Source organism: Ischnura elegans, assembly GCF_921293095.1.
Source record: "Ischnura elegans chromosome 13 unlocalized genomic scaffold, ioIscEleg1.1 SUPER_13_unloc_3, whole genome shotgun sequence".
Lineage (NCBI taxonomy): Eukaryota > Metazoa > Arthropoda > Insecta > Odonata > Coenagrionidae > Ischnura > Ischnura elegans.
Window position 1 is genome coordinate 9,090,354 of NW_025791659.1, and position 19,891 is coordinate 9,110,244.

Consider the following 19,891-nt stretch of genomic DNA (forward strand, 5'->3'; position numbering starts at 1 on the left):
TATGATATAAAAATGTTTAAATGTTGTAACAATCATAATTACATAATAAAACTTTTGTATTAACAGCACAGAAGGCGAAAGTAATGAAAATCGTAATGCTTGCTCTAAATAATTCCGTTTTTAAGGCTAGCTGATAATTCTCAATTTTTAAACGGCTCTAAATGCATTATTTACAGCTTTAATATAGCAAACTTTTCGGAAAAATGTTTATGAAAATATTCTTATTAATTTAAAACTATCAATATCCCTATTAAGTTTCGATAAATGACAAAAAAGTTACGTTTAGCACTGCACTCCCAGCTGGTACCATTTTGTACCACTAGGCGTTAACGGGTTAAATCAGGATTCTACGGTAATGTCTCCATTCATTCGTGCCATGCTAAATAATTCAAGAGAATGTCATCAGAAAAAATAAATGAAAACAATTCATCATTTAGATACACATTTAAAAGTCACATCACTATATTCGTAAAGTTTAAGTATAAATATTCCTGAATGGAATACAGTGAGTCCACGTTTAACGTCACTTACCGTTCCTGAAAAATGTGACGATAAACGAAATGACGTTAATCGAAACATAATATCCCATAAGAAACAATGTAAAAAGTGAATATCGGCTCCTAGACCTGACAATTCCTATGCGAAAAAAATGTTAGCGTATCATATCTGGGGCATTTTTACGATGGGAATGCCAAACTATGGCATAAATACGAGTTCCTGTCTTCATCAACGACAATAGCAGCAGTGACGTAAATCCTTCTCCATTTTTGTATCCTCCCGCATTTGCTTTTCGGCTTCGCTATGGTGGTCGCCCGGGCGAGCGAAGCCTGGGCATCATCATCGCTGAAACATTGTCGCAGTTACAGGAACCAAAATTATTGTGAACTCGGCAAAAAGAGTGACGGCAAAGACTCCAAGTTCTGCTCGGAAAAATGCCTTGAAATCACATTTTAGGTTCCTGAAAACCATTATGTCAAGTAAAACCTTACGCACCTACGCAAGAATTCATTTTGCAGAAATTTTTACTAAAACCGTAATCGCAATTAGGAATAAACACACCGTTTTACACTTTGCTTAGACTGACTATATTACCACCCACAAAACGAATAACCTGCAACGCCCGCCGCTTCGCCTTTTTTTTCGCACAAAATTTAAAAGACTTGACGTTACCGCAAAGCGTAGGTGCGATGAACAAATGACGGTCTCAAAATTTTCGTGACGTTATCGCGAAATGACGTTAAACGGGGTGACACAGAACGAGGACTCACTGTACAATGAATTATTGCAGAGATATAAACTTATAATAGACTTAAACCATAGCTGCGACAACGATATACGTTACCTGTGATGCTGGGAGCTTCCGTATTCTCTCTCCTGAATCTGTAAAGAAAACCAGAAATATTAGCAAGACAATAGACATCCTCTCTCAACAACCTGAACCTAGCTAATTACAATGAACAGGTATATGGTTGGAAGAAAATTACTTTGCTTTTCTACAAAACAAACACTTTATTGAAAATGGTACTTTCCAGTCTTGAAAATGGTACAGTGTACAGAAACTAATCGGCAATGAAGTGTGTGTTTTGTAGAAAAGCAAAGTACAGTGGAACCTCGTTAAAGCAAGTACGAGCTATAGCGACACCCCCGCTATTACGAGAGATAGCCGATGCACCGTCAATTGACCCTATAATAAGCGTGTTAAAAAATTCGTTCTTACAAGACCCTTTCGGTGTTGGCTCTCGCCATAGCGAAGGTTTCACCGCCGGAAGACTTTCATCAAGACTCCTTAACCTCTGTAATTGCTAGCGATCTGTTAGAAATGAAGTTAATGGAGTGCTCAGTCTCAAATTTATGTGGTAAACTGTCATTCGATAAATATAATGATTGACGAAACAATGCTTTGCATGATTTTTATTCAGGGCGGCGCTTATAAATTATTTGAATAGTTGGTCGTTATTTGAGTAAGGAAATTTAGTGATGCAAAAAAACATCGCCTTTCGTCTGGATTTATGCTTTTACGTTTATCGGATAGATGTTTATCTGTCGCCGCACCACTCCTGTTCCTGTATATCTGTTCGCAACAGGTATATTGGCTGTTATTTGCTCCACCTCCGGTATAGCGACAATTCGCTGTAGCGAGTGTTTATTAGTGCACCGTGGGGTGTCGTTATATCGAGGTTGCACTGTAATTTTCTTCCAACCATAAAATCGAACTCTACAAAGTAAAGGCCTCAACAATTCAGTGAAACGAACAGGTATAGGCTACTCCACTAGTAAAATAATAATTACCCTCTTTAACTATAACATTGATACAGTAAAACATCTATGTAGTGAACCTCTTTACATCATAAACCACCATACTTCATACCACCCCTACGGTCCTGTCAGATTTACGTGTAAATTTATAGGCGAACCTCATTGTAGTAAACCTCTTTATTTCGTAAAACATCCACTTATTACACCAAGGAGACACCCCCGATATGGCCTAACTACCTCTGCAAATTGTACCGAGACAACTAGGGACCATTAATGCAGCCGCGATTACGTACATGGAATGACATTTTCAGCGATAAATGTTTCAAGCTTATTTTTTTTTTATTCTTATGCACCTTTAATGTGCTGTAATTTTCACGTTAATCATTAGTTACCGCCACTTTGTTTCATGTGTGAGCATACCTAACAGTAAATAAGAGAACAGGTATTCAACTATCCAAATCTTTTTAAGTGACTGTTTATTTAACCCATTGGCTTAAAGAGACGGCGATTCGCCGGCCTGCGGGACTTTGCCGTAAACTAAAGAGCCGGCGATTCGCCGGTTGAATGCAGCGCTGTCTTTCAACACGCCTAATTAATTAACGGAATAAATTATTTAGATGAAATCTTAACATTTGTATCACAGAAACATTGTTCTTTAGGTCAAATTCATTTGCAGTTATCATTTTCCAGTGTTTTTACTCTTTACCTCGAAATGTATAACTGCCATTTTTAGGGGTGCGTCTTTCCGCCAGTTATTTTTACTTACAGATGAAGGCCTACCCGTTGCCTGTCATAGGCACTTACTATTCACTGTTTATGCAATTGTTTTCAAAGTGATTACCTTTAGTATTTATTGGAGGAGATTTGTTGACTGCTTATTCATCTCTGCTGACGATAAGAAGGACGCATAAACGAGACGACTTCGTTTTCGTGGAATCTGACGTACCCATTGAAATGACTGAAATTTTGCTTCGTGCGTTTATGACAAGACTGACAGACGACTGTAATGATATTACTTTGTAATGTCTAGTTATCAATTTCACGATTCACTTAGTATTATTGCCTTGCAAGTGAGCAGTTCATTTCGGATTATGAACCTCTCTTTCTCCCGCAGATGGCCGCAGAGGCCCGTCTCCCTTTCAAAATCTCCTATCGGTTTACTATCAATGTTGATGTAGTGTTGTGTTTCACTTCCACTGCAGGTGCCTCACCTGATCCTTATACAGGTGTTTTATTTCTTTATACTTTGCTGACAATTGTGTTTTGATATCGGATTCATGTCTCTGTCATTATAATACGCAGTTATTTGAGAACCTTCTTTTCTGGGTTGAAATTGGTGAGAAGCAATTACTTTGTTATCGTTCGCTTTTTCTATCAATTTGCTTCTTACTCAGAACTTTGTTGCTCACGTTTCATTATCAGAACAAATTACATTGTAAGACATTCTTCTCTTCTCAACGGCTATATAAACCCTGGGTTTGGCATTCAGATGGTCAGTTCGGAAGCACGTAAGGCTTTGTTTCGTCAGTGTTTGTGCTCCTTGCGTAAATGGCAAGCGGAAAAGTGAATTACTGTGAGGGTACCGTTATCGAGAATGCTCTGTTTGAGAGTGATAGTATGGTGATGAAGATTCGTCCGATGAGCGAGAGAGCACCAATGAAACCGCGGACTGTGAGACAGGTAGCGAGGACTCTAGTGAAGAAGAGGTTGAGCGTCAACCAGTCAAGAAAAAAAGTAAAGGAAAACAGCTGCATGTGGAATACACGTAATAACCTCGTGAAAAAGTTTAATTTTTGTGGTGCAACTGGCATCAACTCGAGAGTGCTTCGGCTTACCGGAAAATGCCAATGAACGGGACTTTTTTACGCTTTTTTGCAACTTGACTTTTGGTAGTTGATCTGCCAACAGACTAACAGATTTGCTACAGATGAATCACAGAAGTAGTTTGACGGGCGAATTGTTTCCAACCACTGCTGAAGAATTATGAGCATATTTTGCATTGTGTGTTTTGATGGCACAGGTGAAGAAAAATAAAATTCAAAAGTAATGGAGTCCGCGAGCGGTCACTGAAACTCCTTTCTTCGGTAAAGTAATGCCCTAACGACGCTTTCTATTGCTGTCTACATTTTTGCATTTCACTGATTCAACTCTCAATGAAAATGACAGACTAAGAAAAGTTTCTCCCATCATTCAGTACCTACGTGAACATAAAATTTCAGTCTATATATTGCCCTTCACAAAATCTTGCTGTTGATGAAAGCCTTATGAAGTTTCGCGGCAGACTTAGTTTTAGACAGTATAACCCCAACAAGAGAGGTAGATTTGGGATAAAGTTTTACAACATTTGTGAAAGTTCCTCAGGATACTGTCTCCAGTTTGAAATATAGTGAAAGTCGGTGGGAGTGTGAGCAGTGCTGTGTTGCTCTTCAAATACCCGAATGCTTCAAGGATTTTCATACCAAAAAACCATGAAGGTAACGTAATTTACATTAAATAGTATTAATTTATATAATTGTTCAGAGTACCTATCAACCAGAAAAATACATTTAACATTAAATACGCATAAAACAAAGTACGATGCAACTTTCACTCAAGGAACTGAAAAGTCAATTTTTTTTACAGATTTCCTGAAATGAATTCAACGTTTGATTGTTTCCATATCAGTGACTTGATCACTGTTAAAAAGAAATATATATAAAAACACACATATCACTATTACTTTTTCCAATTTTACCTTCAAAATTTCATTTTGTTGCATTATTACAACAATTGTTGTAAAAAGTTACAATTTTGCTATTGTTAATAATATCGCTTTGTAAATTCAAAATTCTTGTAACAAAAAATTAAATAACGTTCAAAATTGTTTCATTGTAGATAAGTGAAATTTTCAAGTAAATAGCAACATTATATGCGTAGATAAAAAATTTTATTCATTTAAATTATTTGGCTGAAATAAATCGTAATCCTCGGTAAGGGAAACGCCCAAAAAATACTAAGCCAATGGGTTAAGAGAGATCACATCGTTTCCTCTCGAATCATGGTAAAAATCATGCGATAGCACTCCCTTTCTGTAATTATTAAATAATAAATGTATGTTCACTGATGCATGCATGTTTGTTTAAACACATAAATATATGTAATGGTTATAAAGAGTGTATTGCCTTTCATTTCCGAAGGATATGAAAAAATGGTGCCTATCACTAAAACCTCTCTATAGTGAACCTCCATAGATCAAATTGCCCAAATTTTGGTCCCCTCCATTACGATGTAAAGAGGTTTCACTGTATCTACTAAAAACATCATGGTGGTCAACACGTTAAGAACCATCCACGAATTATATTTTTCATCAGTGCCTCCAGCATATTCCAACGTCCTTGAGTCGGTATCTACAGTTGGGTGTTTCGGTCGGAATGTGTGTAATACTCACATGGTTCCCACTCAAACTAAAATATAAAGTTCACGGCTTTTTCCAGGTTTTCACGGTCTAGATGTCGTCAAATTCACTGTTTGTAGATAAGACATTTTAGGCAGAAATATTGATCAGGTAACAATCATCGGCCGCACTTAAACTAAAAATTTAACAAACGCAACAGATGCCTTGAATGCAAAAACGCAGCAATGACAGTGCTATCTCTCATGACGTCACCTATCGTTAGCAAAATTCATGTCCGGCTAAAAGGGTGTGAGTGGGAAAATGGAGAGAGCAGGGTGGCAGGGAAGTGAAGAAGTGCCTGATTTTTTGCCAGGATTAACGTCTTCCAATCGCAGGCTTAAGGTCAATGTGCCGTCATGGCACACACGGACCAATTAATAGTTGCGCTTTCGAATACACGTATGCAGATAAATGCGTGGAGTGTATCTGCACGTGACTCGACCTTGAAACATGATCGAAATATCCTTTTATTCTTTCAATCCGTCCATCGTAGTTCTACAATCAAGTTTGAGAGATTTCTAAGGTTTTATGACGAAATTCATTTAAATGAATAATTTCATAAAATTCACGGTTTTTTCCAGGTTTTCACGGTCGAGATGTCGTCAAATTCATGGTTTTTACACAAACTATTTTAGGCAGAGATATTGATCGCGCACCGATCATCGGCCGCAAGTTCACTAATAATTTAACAAACGCAGCAGATGCCTTGAATGCAAACACAAGAATGAAAAAACTATCTCTCCTGACGCCACCTATAGTTAGCAAAATTCAGCTCCCGCTAAAGGTTGTGAACGGGAACATGGAGGGATCAGGGTGCCAGGAAAATTAAGAATAGGGTGGTTTCCTATTATTTTTTTATTGCCTAAATCGAAAGATTATTACTCCTGGAGTACGTATTTCACGCTTTTAGATTTTTAAATGACGATATCTATTTTTCGCGATTAAATGAAAAGTGAAAATTTTCAAGCGCGCGAAAACGCGACGCGTAAGTATGAATGCCGGGAAATCTTTCCGTGTGGCGTATTTCTGGTTCCAGCTGCCGCCCTGTGAGGTGACCCCGAGGCGAGTTAAGCGCTGATACGACGCAGGCTGCTAGCGGGTAGCTGAGTACCCTGCTGGCTGGTAGTGCGTGGCTTAAATAAGGATTATTAATACCTTATCAAATGAAGAAAACTTTCCGACCTTTGCCAGTTTTAATAAGTGATTATTAAGACATGTTTCCCTGAGCTCTGCGCCTCATGCATGCATTGGTAGCCTCAGACGATGTATAACTCCTATCCTCTCTAGGTCCCTGTGACGTCACGTGGAGTGGCATCGCATGGGTGCCAATCTGGCCCTTTTCAAATGAGGATAAAAATGGACCATTGCCATTCGTCTAAACTGGTATTTATAAAACGAAATAATTTGTATATTATGAATACACTAATGGTGGGTAACGAATCGCAATAAATGCCTTTCGTTTTCTTTGATGAAGGAAACTACCCTATTGTCTGAGTTTTTGCCAGGGTTAATGAACGATTTGGTTACCAGTCTTCCACTATTACATTATTTACATGGTTCCCACTCAAACTAAAATATAAAATTCACGGTTTTTTCCAGTTTTTCACGGTCTACATGTCGTCAAATTCACGGTTTTTAGTCAAACAATTTTAGGCAGAAATATTGATTGTGCAACGATCATTGGCCGCACGTTAACCAAAAATTAAACAAACGCGACGGACACCGTGAATGCAAATGTAGCAATCAAAGTGCTATCCCTCCTGATGTCACATATCGTTTGTAAAATTCAGCTCCGGCTAAAGGTTGCGAGTGGGAAAATGGAGTGAGTATGGTGCCAGGGAAGTTAAGAAGACTCTGAATTTTTGCAGTGTTAATGTATACTTTGGTAACCGGTCTTCCGGCTTTGGTACGGGCTTAAGGTCAATGTGTCATCATGGCACACGGACCAATAGTTGCACTTCAAATATACGCGTGTAGATAAATTCGTAGCCATGTCTGCGCGTGACTGACCTTGAAATATGATCAAAATATCCATTTTTCTTTTAATCTGTCATTCATAGTTCTACGATCATAAAATCAGGATTTTAGGAAACTGGAATTTCTAAAACCAAATAACTTGTACATTATGAATACACTAATGGTGGGTAACGAATCCCAATCAATGCCTTTCGTTTTCTTTGATGAAGGAAACTATCCTATTGCCTCGCGAATTAGCCGTCGGTGATAAAATTTTTCTTGGACCTGCGTTTTCGATTAAAATATAATGTCCTTCTTATTTATATAATGGCACAAGGACCAATTAATAATTGCGCTTAGAGTATTACTGTGCAGATGAATCCGTGGACAGTGTCTGCACGTGACTCAACCTTGAAACATGGTCGAAACATCGATTTTTCTTTTCATCTGTCAATCGTAGCTCTACAATATAGTTTGAGAGATTTCTAAGGTTTTATGACGCGAAATTCACGGCATCTTCCAGGATTTTTCATGGTAGACGAAATTCACGGCTTATTCAGGGTTTTAAGGTACAGTGTGTCCTCGTTTAACGTCGTCCCGTTTAACGTTGTTTCACGATAACGTTGCCCAAAAATTGAAACCCTTGATCATTTAACGTCGTTATTGCTTCGCGATAACGTTGTTCAAATTATGCGCGGCGAAAAAAAAATGAATGGCGAATAGGACGCAAGCGCATCTGATGTATAGTAAATAATACTATATTAATGCGATTGGTAATTTTTGCTCGACAGAAAAGGTTGGCGTGGGTAGCGTATGTTAAATATGCGTCTGAGCGAATAATTATCGCCTCATTTACCCATTATCCGTTCATTTTTCTGATGCCAACCGAAAAAAATGTCCACGAAGAAGAGTGGCTATCCTGGCGGTTCTTCAGACGTGAAGAAAAAACGGCGATATTAGAACAAAAACTTGGTATCATTAAAAGAATTGAAGAAGGTGCAACTGCTGGAGAGATCGGTCGAGTTTTAGGTTTGAAGGTCGAGTTTCTACAATTAAAAAGGCACAAAGGCACACGGACCCCGTAATTGCACTTAGAATATTCGTGGATTCGTGGACTTAATCGAGGACTTCATTTATATTACTGAAAATATCTAGCAAGTGCAATCTTTTACAAATTATATATTTATAACCTTCTAGGAATTAGAAAACAATATTGAATCCAGAATAACCAATGTGATGATACTATGTCAAAAAGAATAAAAACAGAAATTAAAAATATGGATTTCGTGTTAGGGCCAACACATTTGCGGAGAAGAGTCTATAAATTAATCGTCTTATGCGTGGACAGCGTCTGCGCATGAATGACCTTGAAACATGACCGACGTTTAACTTTTGCTCTTTCAGTCGTAGTTCTAAAATCAAGTTTGAGAGATTTTTTAAGGTTTTCCGACGAAATTCACAGCTTATTCAGAGTCCAGTGGAGCCAAAAATGCACAAATAACATGTACTGTATGCTGCATTTTTCGGGTTTCGCCGCGTCGTGGTTGCGTTGGTGACAACAGTTTCTCCTGCATTCCCGCAGGCGTCTTCAGGTCGAAGTGATTATGCCGTGTTTTGGCCGCCGTTATATAGGCAGCCCAGTGGTGTAGGTTCGTCCTGATTGGTCGCCTTTCGGCCAATAGCGTAGGGGTATGGGGCGAAGAGTCTCTTCCATGTGCTGTGGAGTGCGTAGCTATCCTCTCGATTGAAATTATGAGGATGTTTGGATATTTCAATCGCCTCTCGGATGATCCTCGGAAAATATCGGGATTCTCTGGCGATGACTTTTGTTTCTTCCCAGTCGATGTCGTGTCCAGGTTCACTGAGAGTGTGCTCAGCCACAGCCGACAGATGGAATTGTTTGTTTTTCACCGCTCTTCTATGTCCAAATATATGGTATACACGTTTTGGTCCAACGTATACACTAATCAAGTTATGCCAATTTGCGTGTTTGCTATAAAAATCGAATCGTACTTTCGACTATACTGACACCTGTATTGAAAAATTCGCAATCCTATTGATCTCCCTTCCATTCTATGGTCATCCCTGCCTTCTCACTATCCCCGCATCCAAATTTCCTCTATGTTCTTATATTGGTGACATATATAGGGCGATGCGTGTATTTCTTACGGGGACCTTTTGCAAAAAGAAATAAATTCATATTGATATATCTTCGTTAGGAAACAATACTCATCTAAATTATTTATGTGTACGCGTAATTTATTCCTTAAAGGTTTTAGGGTTTTTAAGGTTTTCACGGTTAAGTGGGAACCCTTGTGACTCACCTCCATCCTTGGTTTTTCCCTCGCCTCCACTCTCCCCGTTCTCAGCTCCACCTTCGCTGGCGACTGCTCGCCCTAATTGGTCATCGCAGGGAGAAGAGAAGAGAACATCAGCACAAAATGAAAGTGAGAACAAAAAACAATCAACAACAACTCAATCACACGGCGTCTATGCAATAGGTAGTTACAATAATAATACAGTAAAACCTCTATATAGTGAACCTCTTTACATAATAAACCTCCATACATCATACCACCCCTACGGTCCCGTCGGATTTACATGTAAATTTATAGACAAACCTCTTTGTAGTGAACCTCTTTATCTCATAAAACCTCCACTTATCACACCAAGGAGATACCCCTGAGACTACCTAACTACCTCCGCAAATCGTACCAAGACAACAAGAGACCATTAATGCAACCGTGATTACGTACATGGAATGATATTTTCAGCAATAAATGTTTCACTCCTTTTTTCTTATATACAGTGAGTCCTCGTTTAACGTCACTTACAGTTCCTGAAAAATGTGACGATAAACGAAATGACGTTAATCGAAGCATAATATCCCATAAGAAACAATGTAAAAAGTGAATATCGGCTCCTAGACCTCACAATTCCTACGCGAAAAAATTTTAGCGTATCATATCTGGGGCATTTTTTACGATGGGAATGCCAAACTATGGCATAAATACGAGTTCCTGTCTTCATCGACGACAATAGCAGCAGTGACGTAAGTGCTTCTCCATTTTTGTATCTTCCCTCTTTTGGTTTTCGGCTTCACTACGGTGGTCGCCCAGGCGAGCGTCGCCTGGGCATCATCATCGCTGAAACATCGTAGCAGTTACAGGAACCAAAATTATTGTGAACACGGTGAAAAAAGTGACGACAAAAACTCCGAGTTCTACACGGAAAAATGCCTCGAAATCACTTTTTAGGTTCCTGAAAACCATTATGTCAAGTAAAACCTTGCTCACCTACCTAAGAATTCATTCTGCAGAAAATTCGCTAAAACCGTAATCGCAATTATCAACAAACAACACCGTTTTACACTTTGTATATACTGACTATATTACCGCCCACAAAACGAACAACCTGCAACGCCAGCCGCTTCGCCTTTTTTCTCGCACGAAATTTAAAAGACTTGACGTTATCGCGAAGCGAAGGTGCGTTAAACGAATGAAGATCTCAAAATTTTCGTAACGTTATTGCGAAATGACGTTAAACGGGGTGACGTAGAACGAGGACTCACTGTACCTTATTATGCTGTTATTTTCATATTAATCATTAGTTGTGGCCATTTTGTTCCATATGAAAGCATACCTAGCAGTAAATAAGAAAATAGGTATCCAACTATCCTAATAATTTGAAGTGACTGTTGAATTATGAGAGATCACATCATTTTCTCTCAGATCATGGTAAAAATCATGCGATAGCGTTCGCTTTCTGTAATTATTCAATAATAAATATATGTTCACTGATGCATGCATGTGTGTTTAAACACATAAATACAATGGTTTAAAAGACAGTAGTGCCTTTCATATATTCACATTCAAAGGATATGAAAAAATGGTGCCTATCACTGAAACCTCCCTATAGTGAACCTCCATACATCAAATTGCCCAAATTTTGGTCCCCTCCATTACAATATAAAAAGGTTTGACTGTAATAATAATGTCTTTCATTTTCGCGGGTACTGGGGCCCATGAGAAAATAAAAGTACAGCTTTCTACATTTCCATCTTGGTAGATAAACAGAAGTAAAAAAGTAAATAAATATAATTACAGAAAAATGCAATCAGTGCAGATCGCTATGAGCATGAAAAAACAATACAATATTTTCTACAAAAAAATATATAAATAAATAATCGCACTTAAATATAACATACTAAATACAAGAATTTAAGCTGACTATGCATTATGACAATTATGAAAAACAAACATTTTTTTAGAGAAACCATAACATTAGGATAACACTGTGATTAAGCACAACTCTAAATTTAGTTGACCGTCTATCTCTCTCCATCAGAAAACTCAAAATTATCCGTACATTGATTATCCATGTACATATAGGGTGGTTTCCTATTATTCTTTTATTGCCTAAATGGAAAGATTATTACTCCTGGAGTACGTATCACACGCATTTAGATTTTTACATGACAATATCTATTTTTCGCGATTAAATGAAAAGTGAAAATTTTCAAGCGCGCGAAAACACGACGGCTAAGTATGAATGCTGGGAAAAGCCCTTGTAACGTCATTCTGGTTCCTGCTGTCGCCGTGTGAGGTGACTTTGGGGCGAGGCTATGTGCGCCACTACGAGACAGGATGCTAGCAGGTATCGCTTGGCTTAAATAAGGATTATTAATACCCTATCAAACAAATGAAACTTTCCGACCTTAGCCAGTTTTAATAGGTGATTATTATGATGTGTTTCCCTGTGCTCTGTGCCTCATGCGTGCATTGGTAATCTCAGACGATGAAAAACTCCTATCTACTCGTATAGAAACAAGGTCCCTGTGACGTCACGTCGAGTGGAATCGCATGGGCGCCAATCTGGCCTTTTTCAAATGAGGTTAAAATTGACCCTTGCCATTCGTCTAAACCGGTATTTCTAAAACCAAATAATTTGTATATTATGAATACACTAATAGTGGGTAACGAATCGCAAACAATGCCTTTCATTTACTTTGATGAAGGAAACCACCCTATTATTCTCACACATTGTAGAGAAAAGAGAAGTCTTCTTAAATCCCTAAGGATAAGACGGGATGACTTAGTTGGCCACATTTAAAGGCATGATGGCCTGATAAAAAGAATCGTTGAAGGACAGGTGGAGGGGAAGGTGGGCAAGGGACGGCCAAGAATGAGTTAAACAGGACAGATTATAAAGGATAGAAAAGATGTAGATATCTATGCAAATATGTTTGTTATGGATCCCCAGGCAAGGTAACCATACATGAGGAGTGGCCGTATCATGGCCGTGTATAAAATCTTTTAGATGTCATTTAAAAATCTAAATGCGTGAAATGCGTACTCCAGGAGTATTAATCTTTCGATTTAGACAATAAAAAATAATAGGAAACCATACTAATGACGATGCCGATGAGTTCCTTTGTCCACAGAGCCACTGTTTTAACACGTTGCGTACCGGGGTTTTTAAATTCCTAGGAACGCCGAGATTGGAAATATGTGCCTATTAGGGCGTAATGCCTTTGGTTTAAACATGGTTAAAAAGCTAATGTTTGGAATATAACTTTACCCAATCAAACGTTATGATGCATCAATTCATTATGAATAATGAACAACAACTGAAAACGTACTAACGAATACGTATTGTACGCTTTAAAATTGTTTCGGTTGACGCACCTAAATGACGAGAATCTTCGTCATCCGTCCGGAACGTTCGGGGGAAAAAATGACGAGAATTCTCGCCATTCATATGAAACATATTAAGTAGTCCCCGGGTGCAAGTTAAGGACTGTAGGGTAGGTGGTCAAACAGAGTACGACGTAAATCTTAAATTTTCTTTCAAGTTTAGACAGCAGTGTGAGCTTGTGGCTTAATCCAATAGGAGAAAATGTAAACGAAGACGGATCTGCATGGCATCAAAAAGGACAAGTACAACACGTGCTTCACGAAGTTGAAAAAAAGTTTGAACCAATCCGTCAGTGCCTATGGAGAGTACTTCAAAGGTGACTAACTTCTGCGATGCAAAAAATAAAATTTGAAGAGGGCTTTCTACAAAAAGAAGAATCTTCTAACAGCTGAGAATACCATCAGATAACTAAGGAAAAAATTCATCAGATGCTAAATATCGATGGTAAGTTCAAACAACACGCATCTCAAAAATAGAAACTTTTCAAGAGATCAAAAAAACAATTATTTTTTTTTTACTTGTACACTAAAATTAAAAATCAGAAGTTCATATGGAGTATGTTTCTCTATAGAAGCAAGGCTTGGACGTTGACAGCATCAGAGAAGACAAGAGTGGAAAGCATTCTAAATGTTGTACAGTATATACCGTTTAATGGGTCCACCGGTTACTTGGGGCAGCCGCTTAAGTGGGGCAGATCTTAAAGAACAGAACCCAATAGAGGAATATCCCAGAGTATTCTCCGCTTAATTGGGACACCATGCCGCTTTATTGGGCCATGAGTCGGCGACATAGACTCTATACTCGCGACGAAATTAATACTTTTTGTTTTCAGAATACTATTTTTTTTTACATTTTCCTCCTTTGATTTACTCTTATTTTTCACAAATGTTCCTATTCTTGCCCTATTTTGAAAGCTCTTGTTGTTATACTATCCGCAAGAGGATAGGACTTTTCTTTAATAGGACTTAGTGAAAGACATTCATTCAACGTCGCCCGATGCTGTGAAATATATTTTTAACTAAATTGTTATAATTCTTTAAAATAATAATAAATTAACTAAACTCCCTGATTTAATTATCAAATTAATAGTTTAATAGACTTATGCTGCATTATAAACATTCTTTAGTCTTCTTTCTACCATTTCAAAGTTTTTTATGCCCATATATAAGAGAGTTCGCCTAATTGGGGCAGCCGCTCAATTGGGGCAAAGTGCACAAGTCCCGATATGTCCCAATTAACCGGAATCTACTGTACTGCCGAAGAATGTTGAAGATAAAATGGATTAAATACACCAAAGGATGAAGTTCGCCATGAAAAAATATTTGACTTAGCCGGGATTCGAACCCGGGTCTCCCGATTGCCGGTCAGGCGTGCTACCAGTTACACCACCAAGCCATCTTCTCAGAGCGAACTTCGGGATGGGTTTTACCGAACAAGATGTTGACGTCACAAGTCCACACTGTGGCACATGTGGCGAGGGTCGTGCTTACTAAGCCACTGTCGGGGAGAAAAACCCTTATTTTCCGCTGGTCTGCGGCGACGATTTTCAAAGCACTGAAGGAACAAGTGACTTTGTACGCAGTCACGCCCACGGGTGCAAAGTTAAATACACCAAAGGATGAAGTTCGCCATGAAAAAATATTTGACTTAGCCGGGATTCGAACCCGGGTCTCCCGGTTGCCGGTCAGGCGTGCTACCAGTTACACCACCAAGCCATCTTCTCAGAGCGAACTTCGGGATGGGTTTTACCGAACAAGATGTTGACGTCACAAGTCCACTTCGAACTTCAAGCGAACTTCATCCTTTGGTGTATTTAACTTTGCACCCGTGCGCGTGACTGCGTACAAAGTCACTTGTTCCTTCAGTGCTTTGAAAATCGTCGCCGCAGACCAGCGGAAAATAAGGGTTTTTCTCCCCGACAGTGGCTTAGTAAGCACGACCCTCGCCACATGTGCCACAGTGTGGACTTGTGACGTCAACATCTTGTTCGGTAAAACCCATCCCGAAGTTCGCTCTGAGAAGATGGCTTGGTGGTGTAACTGGTAGCACGCCTGACCGGCAATCGGGAGACCCGGGTTCGAATCCCGGCTAAGTCAAATATTTTTTCATGGCGAACTTCATCCTTTGGTGTATTTAACTTTGCACCCGTGCGCGTGACTGCGTACAAAGTCACTTGTTCCTTCAGTGCTTTGAAAATCGTCGCCGCAGACCAGCGGAAAATAAGGGTTTTTCTCCCCGACAGTGGCTTAGTAAGCACGACCCTCGCCACATGTGCCACAGTGTGGACTTGTGACGTCAACATCTTGTTCGGTAAAACCCATCCCGAAGTTCGCTCTGAGAAGATGGCTTGGTGGTGTAACTGGTAGCACGCCTGACCGGCAATCGGGAGACCCGGGTTCGAATCCCGGCTAAGTCAAATATTTTTTCATGGCGAACTTCATCCTTTGGTGTATTTAACTTTGCACCCTTGCGCGTGACTGCGTACAAAGTCACTTGTTCCTTCAGTGCTTTGAATAAAATGGATTGACCGTGTAAGTAACGAGGGAGGGCTAAGAAGAGTGGGAGAAAAGAGATGTCTTCTAAAATAACTTAAGCAGAAGACGGGACAATTCAGTTGGCCACATTATTATGAGACATGATGACCTGATGAAGACAACCGTAGGAGGACAGGTGGAAGGGAAGAAGGGCATGGGACGGCCCCGAATGAGTTATATAGGACAATGAGTTATAAAGGGTGTAAAAGAAGAATTACGTCGCTATGAAAAGGCTAGCGGATAGGAGAGAGAAATGGAGAGCTGCGTTAAACCAGTCTTGGGATTGTTGACTAATAATGATGAATGCTAGAATAGTTATGTCATTTTCACCAAAATAATGTTAAAAAAATGCAGTTATTCAGACATGGACATTGACTAATGTAGAGACGTCAACAGTGGAACATTAAATTTAGTGTTTACAGGAAAATGATGGTTATCAACCATGAAAGTTAAGAGGAAGTGCTAAGGAGAGTGGGAGAAAAGAGAAACCTCCTAAAAACCTTATGCAGAAGATGGGACAACTTAGTTGGCCACATTTTGAGGCAAGATGGCCTGATGAGGACTATCATTGAAGGACAGGTGGAAGGGAAGAAGGGCAAGGGACGGCCCCGAATGAGATACAGTGGAACCTCGTTAAAGCGAGTACGGGCTATAGCGACACCCCCGCTATTACGAGAGATAGCCGATGCACCGTCAATTGACCCTATAATAAGCATGTTAAAAAATTCGTTTTTACGAGACCCTTTCGGTGTTGGCTCTCGCCATAGTGAGGGTTTCACCGCCGGAAGACTTTCATCAAGACTCCTTAACCTCTGTAATTGCCAGTGATCTGTTAGAAATGAAGTTAATGGAGTGCTCAGTCTCAAATTTATGTGGTAAACTGTCGTTCGATAAATATAATGATGACGAAACAATGCTTTGCATGATTTTTATTCAGTGCGGCGCTTATAAATTGTTTGAATAGTTGGTCGTTATTTGAGTAAGGAAATTTAGTGATGCGAAAAAACATCGCCTTTCGTCTGGATTTATGCTTACGTTTATCGGATAGATGTTTATCTGTCGCCACACCACTCCTGTTCCTGTATATCTGTTCGCAACAGGTATATTGGCTATTATTAGCTCCACCTCCGGTAAAGCGACAATTCGCTATAGCGAGTGTTTATTAGTGCACCGTCGGGTGTTGTTATATCGAGGTTTCACTGTACATAGTATAAAGGGTTATAAAGGATGTGAAAGAAAAGAAATACATCACCATGAAAGGTTAGCAGACAGGAAAGCTGCATCAAATCATATTTCTCATTCAACTCTTATAAACTACTTCCAGCACATTGAGCCACATATCATACAAGATAGCAAACTAACCATACTATGGCAAACTAAAACTATTAAACTACTCACTCTTAAAGAACATTCCCGTCGAGTGTTTGTAACCAGGGTTGCTCTTCTTAATCCTCTTCTCCCACTTGTTGCTCGGGTCCTTGTGATCAAACCATTTGATGCGAACCTGATAACAAAAAAAAATTATGAGTGGGTAACCATGATTGCGCAGGAATGATGCTTATTACGTGACGTTGCACGTACACTGAAGATATAACCATAATAGGGTAGTTTCCTTCATTAAAGAAAATGAGAGGCATTGATTGCGATTTGTTACCCCCCATTAGTGCATTCATAATATACAAATTATTTGGTTTTAGAGATCCCCGTTTAGACGAATGGCTACGGTCAATTTTTATCCGCATTTAAAAAAGGCCAGATTGGCGTCCATGCGATGCCACTCCACGTGACGTCACAGGGACCTAGTTTCTATACAAGTGGATACGATTTTTACATTGTCTGAGATCATAGGCGGATCCATGGGGGGGGCACGGGGGCACGTGCCCCCCCCCAGACCCTAAAAAATATGCTAGATTTTTAATACGGACCCATTATCATTTCGTTCGTTTTGTATGACGAGGTATCCTTGTGCCCCCCCCCCTGAACAAAATCTTGGATACGGCCTTGCTTGTGCCCCTCCCAGAAAGAAATCCTGGATCCGCCCCTGTCTGAGATTACCAATGCATGCGTGAGGCACTGAGCTCACGGAAACATCACTTAATAATCACCTATTAAAACTGCCTATGGTCGGAAAGTTTCCTTCTTTTGATAAGGTATTAATAATCCTTATTTAAGCCAAGTGCTACCTCCTAGCAGGGTACTCTGCTACCTGCTAGCAGTCTGAATCGCAGCGGTGCACATATCCTCGCCCCAAGGTCACCTCACACGGCAGAAGCAGGAACCAGAATGACATCACACAGGCTTTTCCCAGCATTCATACTTAGCCGTCACGTTTGAAAATTTTCACTTTTCACTTAATCGTTAAAAATAGATATCATCATTTAAAAATCTAAAAGCGTGAAATGCATACTCCAGGAGTAATAATCTTTCGATTTAGGCAATTAAAAAATAATAGGAAACCACCCATTTGAGGGGAAAGAAACATCAAGCATCTTTACTTTCGTACTTCAAAGTATAAAAATTGCAATAAAAATTCCATTTGTTTTATAATATTTCATGCCCTTTTTGTATTATTTTCATCCTTATTCTCACATAAGTTTTCTCCGAGTGGCCGACGATAATTTGCATCATTGAGATACGTAATTGGTTTTGTGTTTTGCATTACTTCACCATTAGAGTATGGACAGTCACAGCGGAGTTTTTTTCATGCATTTAAAGTTTCCCATTGTTTCTTGATATAGACTATTATCCAGAAATTTACACCAGTGAAATATTGTCATTACCTACCCTGCACTCTCTAACTTATGAACTGATTGCTATCCTTATTCAAGAAGTAATTCTTTTCGGAAATGGATGTAACTAGTATACATAGGGAACATCTTCAGGGATTCAGGAATCCAATCCAATCCAATTTTGGATTCCTGAATCCCTGAAGACGATGGGCGAGTTGTCCATCGAAACGTTGAAAGGAGAAATGGAGGACATGACCCAGTGCAAAACCCAAGAAAACTTCACTACAATTGTTCGCCGGGAAAAAACCAAAAATTACATTGGTATACGTGTTCTTAGCCCTGGCGAAGAAGTGTAGTTCTGGGGGCTAACTACAAGGGCGTACCCAGGATCATAACTAGGGGGGGACAAGCCATAGTCGAGGAAAGGGGGGGCAAGCCATGGAATTTATGAGATTATTTCCTTGAAAAAATTGTTTTATTTTAGTTACATATCTTTAACTAATACAAATCATTTTTCGTAGGTTTAAGAAAATTTGTTAAACCTACGAAATTTATAAATTTGTTTGTTTAAAATACTTTCGTTCCAATTCAGTACTGATTTTGCTTAAAGACTTTTGCGATTTTAGCTTCTAGGGGGGGGGAGGGGCAGCTGCCCCCCCCTGCCCCTTGCTGGGTACGCCCATGGCTAACTAGGATGCATTCAATTGGGTGATTTCCTATTATTTTTTCATGTACGAATTTCACACTTTTAGATTTTTAAATGACGATATCTATTTTTTGCGATTAAATGAAAAGTGAAAATTTTCAAGCGCGCGAAAACGCGACGGCTAAGTGTGAATGCTGGGAAAACTCCCGTGTTACGTCGTTCTGGTTCCCGCTGTCGCCGCGTGAGGTGACCTTGGGGGTGAGGCTTTGAGTGCTGATACGACGCCGGATGCTAGCAGGTAGCAGAGTACCATGCTAGCTGGTAGCGCTTGGCTCAATGACCTCAATGACCGGAGACTCTTCTTAAATATCATTAATGGCAAATACAGATCCTCTGACCTTCTTTCTTTTTTTCCGCTTCGTGTTCCTTCGCCCACGGCGAGGTCGGGTGACCTATTTCATTGTTTCAATCCCCGCCTTTCTGTCTTTAAACTTTCTTTTCTATTCAGACTTCCTTCTTCTTCTAACTCCTATGCCAAATGTGTTCCAAATTTTGATCCTTTTTTTCATCCCTCACCCAACTTGCACCATCACTATCGTAATTTTCCCAGTATTCCTCACACCACCCGATGACTATTCTT

The 19,891-nt window shown here is 39.5% G+C and overlaps 1 protein-coding gene and 3 non-coding genes across 4 annotated transcripts in view; 2 read left to right on the forward strand and 2 right to left on the reverse strand.

Annotated features, from left to right (window-relative positions):
- Positions 1-19,891, reverse strand: part of LOC124172810 — a 113,505-nt gene that overhangs the window by 79,189 nt on the left and 14,425 nt on the right. Inside the window, exons 4-6 of the mRNA XM_046552296.1 lie at positions 17,275-17,380; positions 9,970-10,041; positions 1,343-1,380 (exon numbers count right to left, since the gene is read on the reverse strand). Of these exons, the coding sequence (XP_046408252.1) occupies positions 1,343-1,380; positions 9,970-10,041; positions 17,275-17,380 (216 nt within the window). The remainder of the gene's footprint in view (positions 1-1,342; positions 1,381-9,969; positions 10,042-17,274; positions 17,381-19,891) is intronic.
- Trnaa-ggc lies at positions 14,666-14,737 on the reverse strand. The gene has a single exon. It is a non-coding gene; the product is annotated as a tRNA-Ala (tRNA).
- On the forward strand, positions 15,367-15,438 carry Trnaa-ggc. The gene has a single exon. It is a non-coding gene; the product is annotated as a tRNA-Ala (tRNA).
- Positions 15,687-15,758, forward strand: Trnaa-ggc. Its single transcript has one exon. It is a non-coding gene; the product is annotated as a tRNA-Ala (tRNA).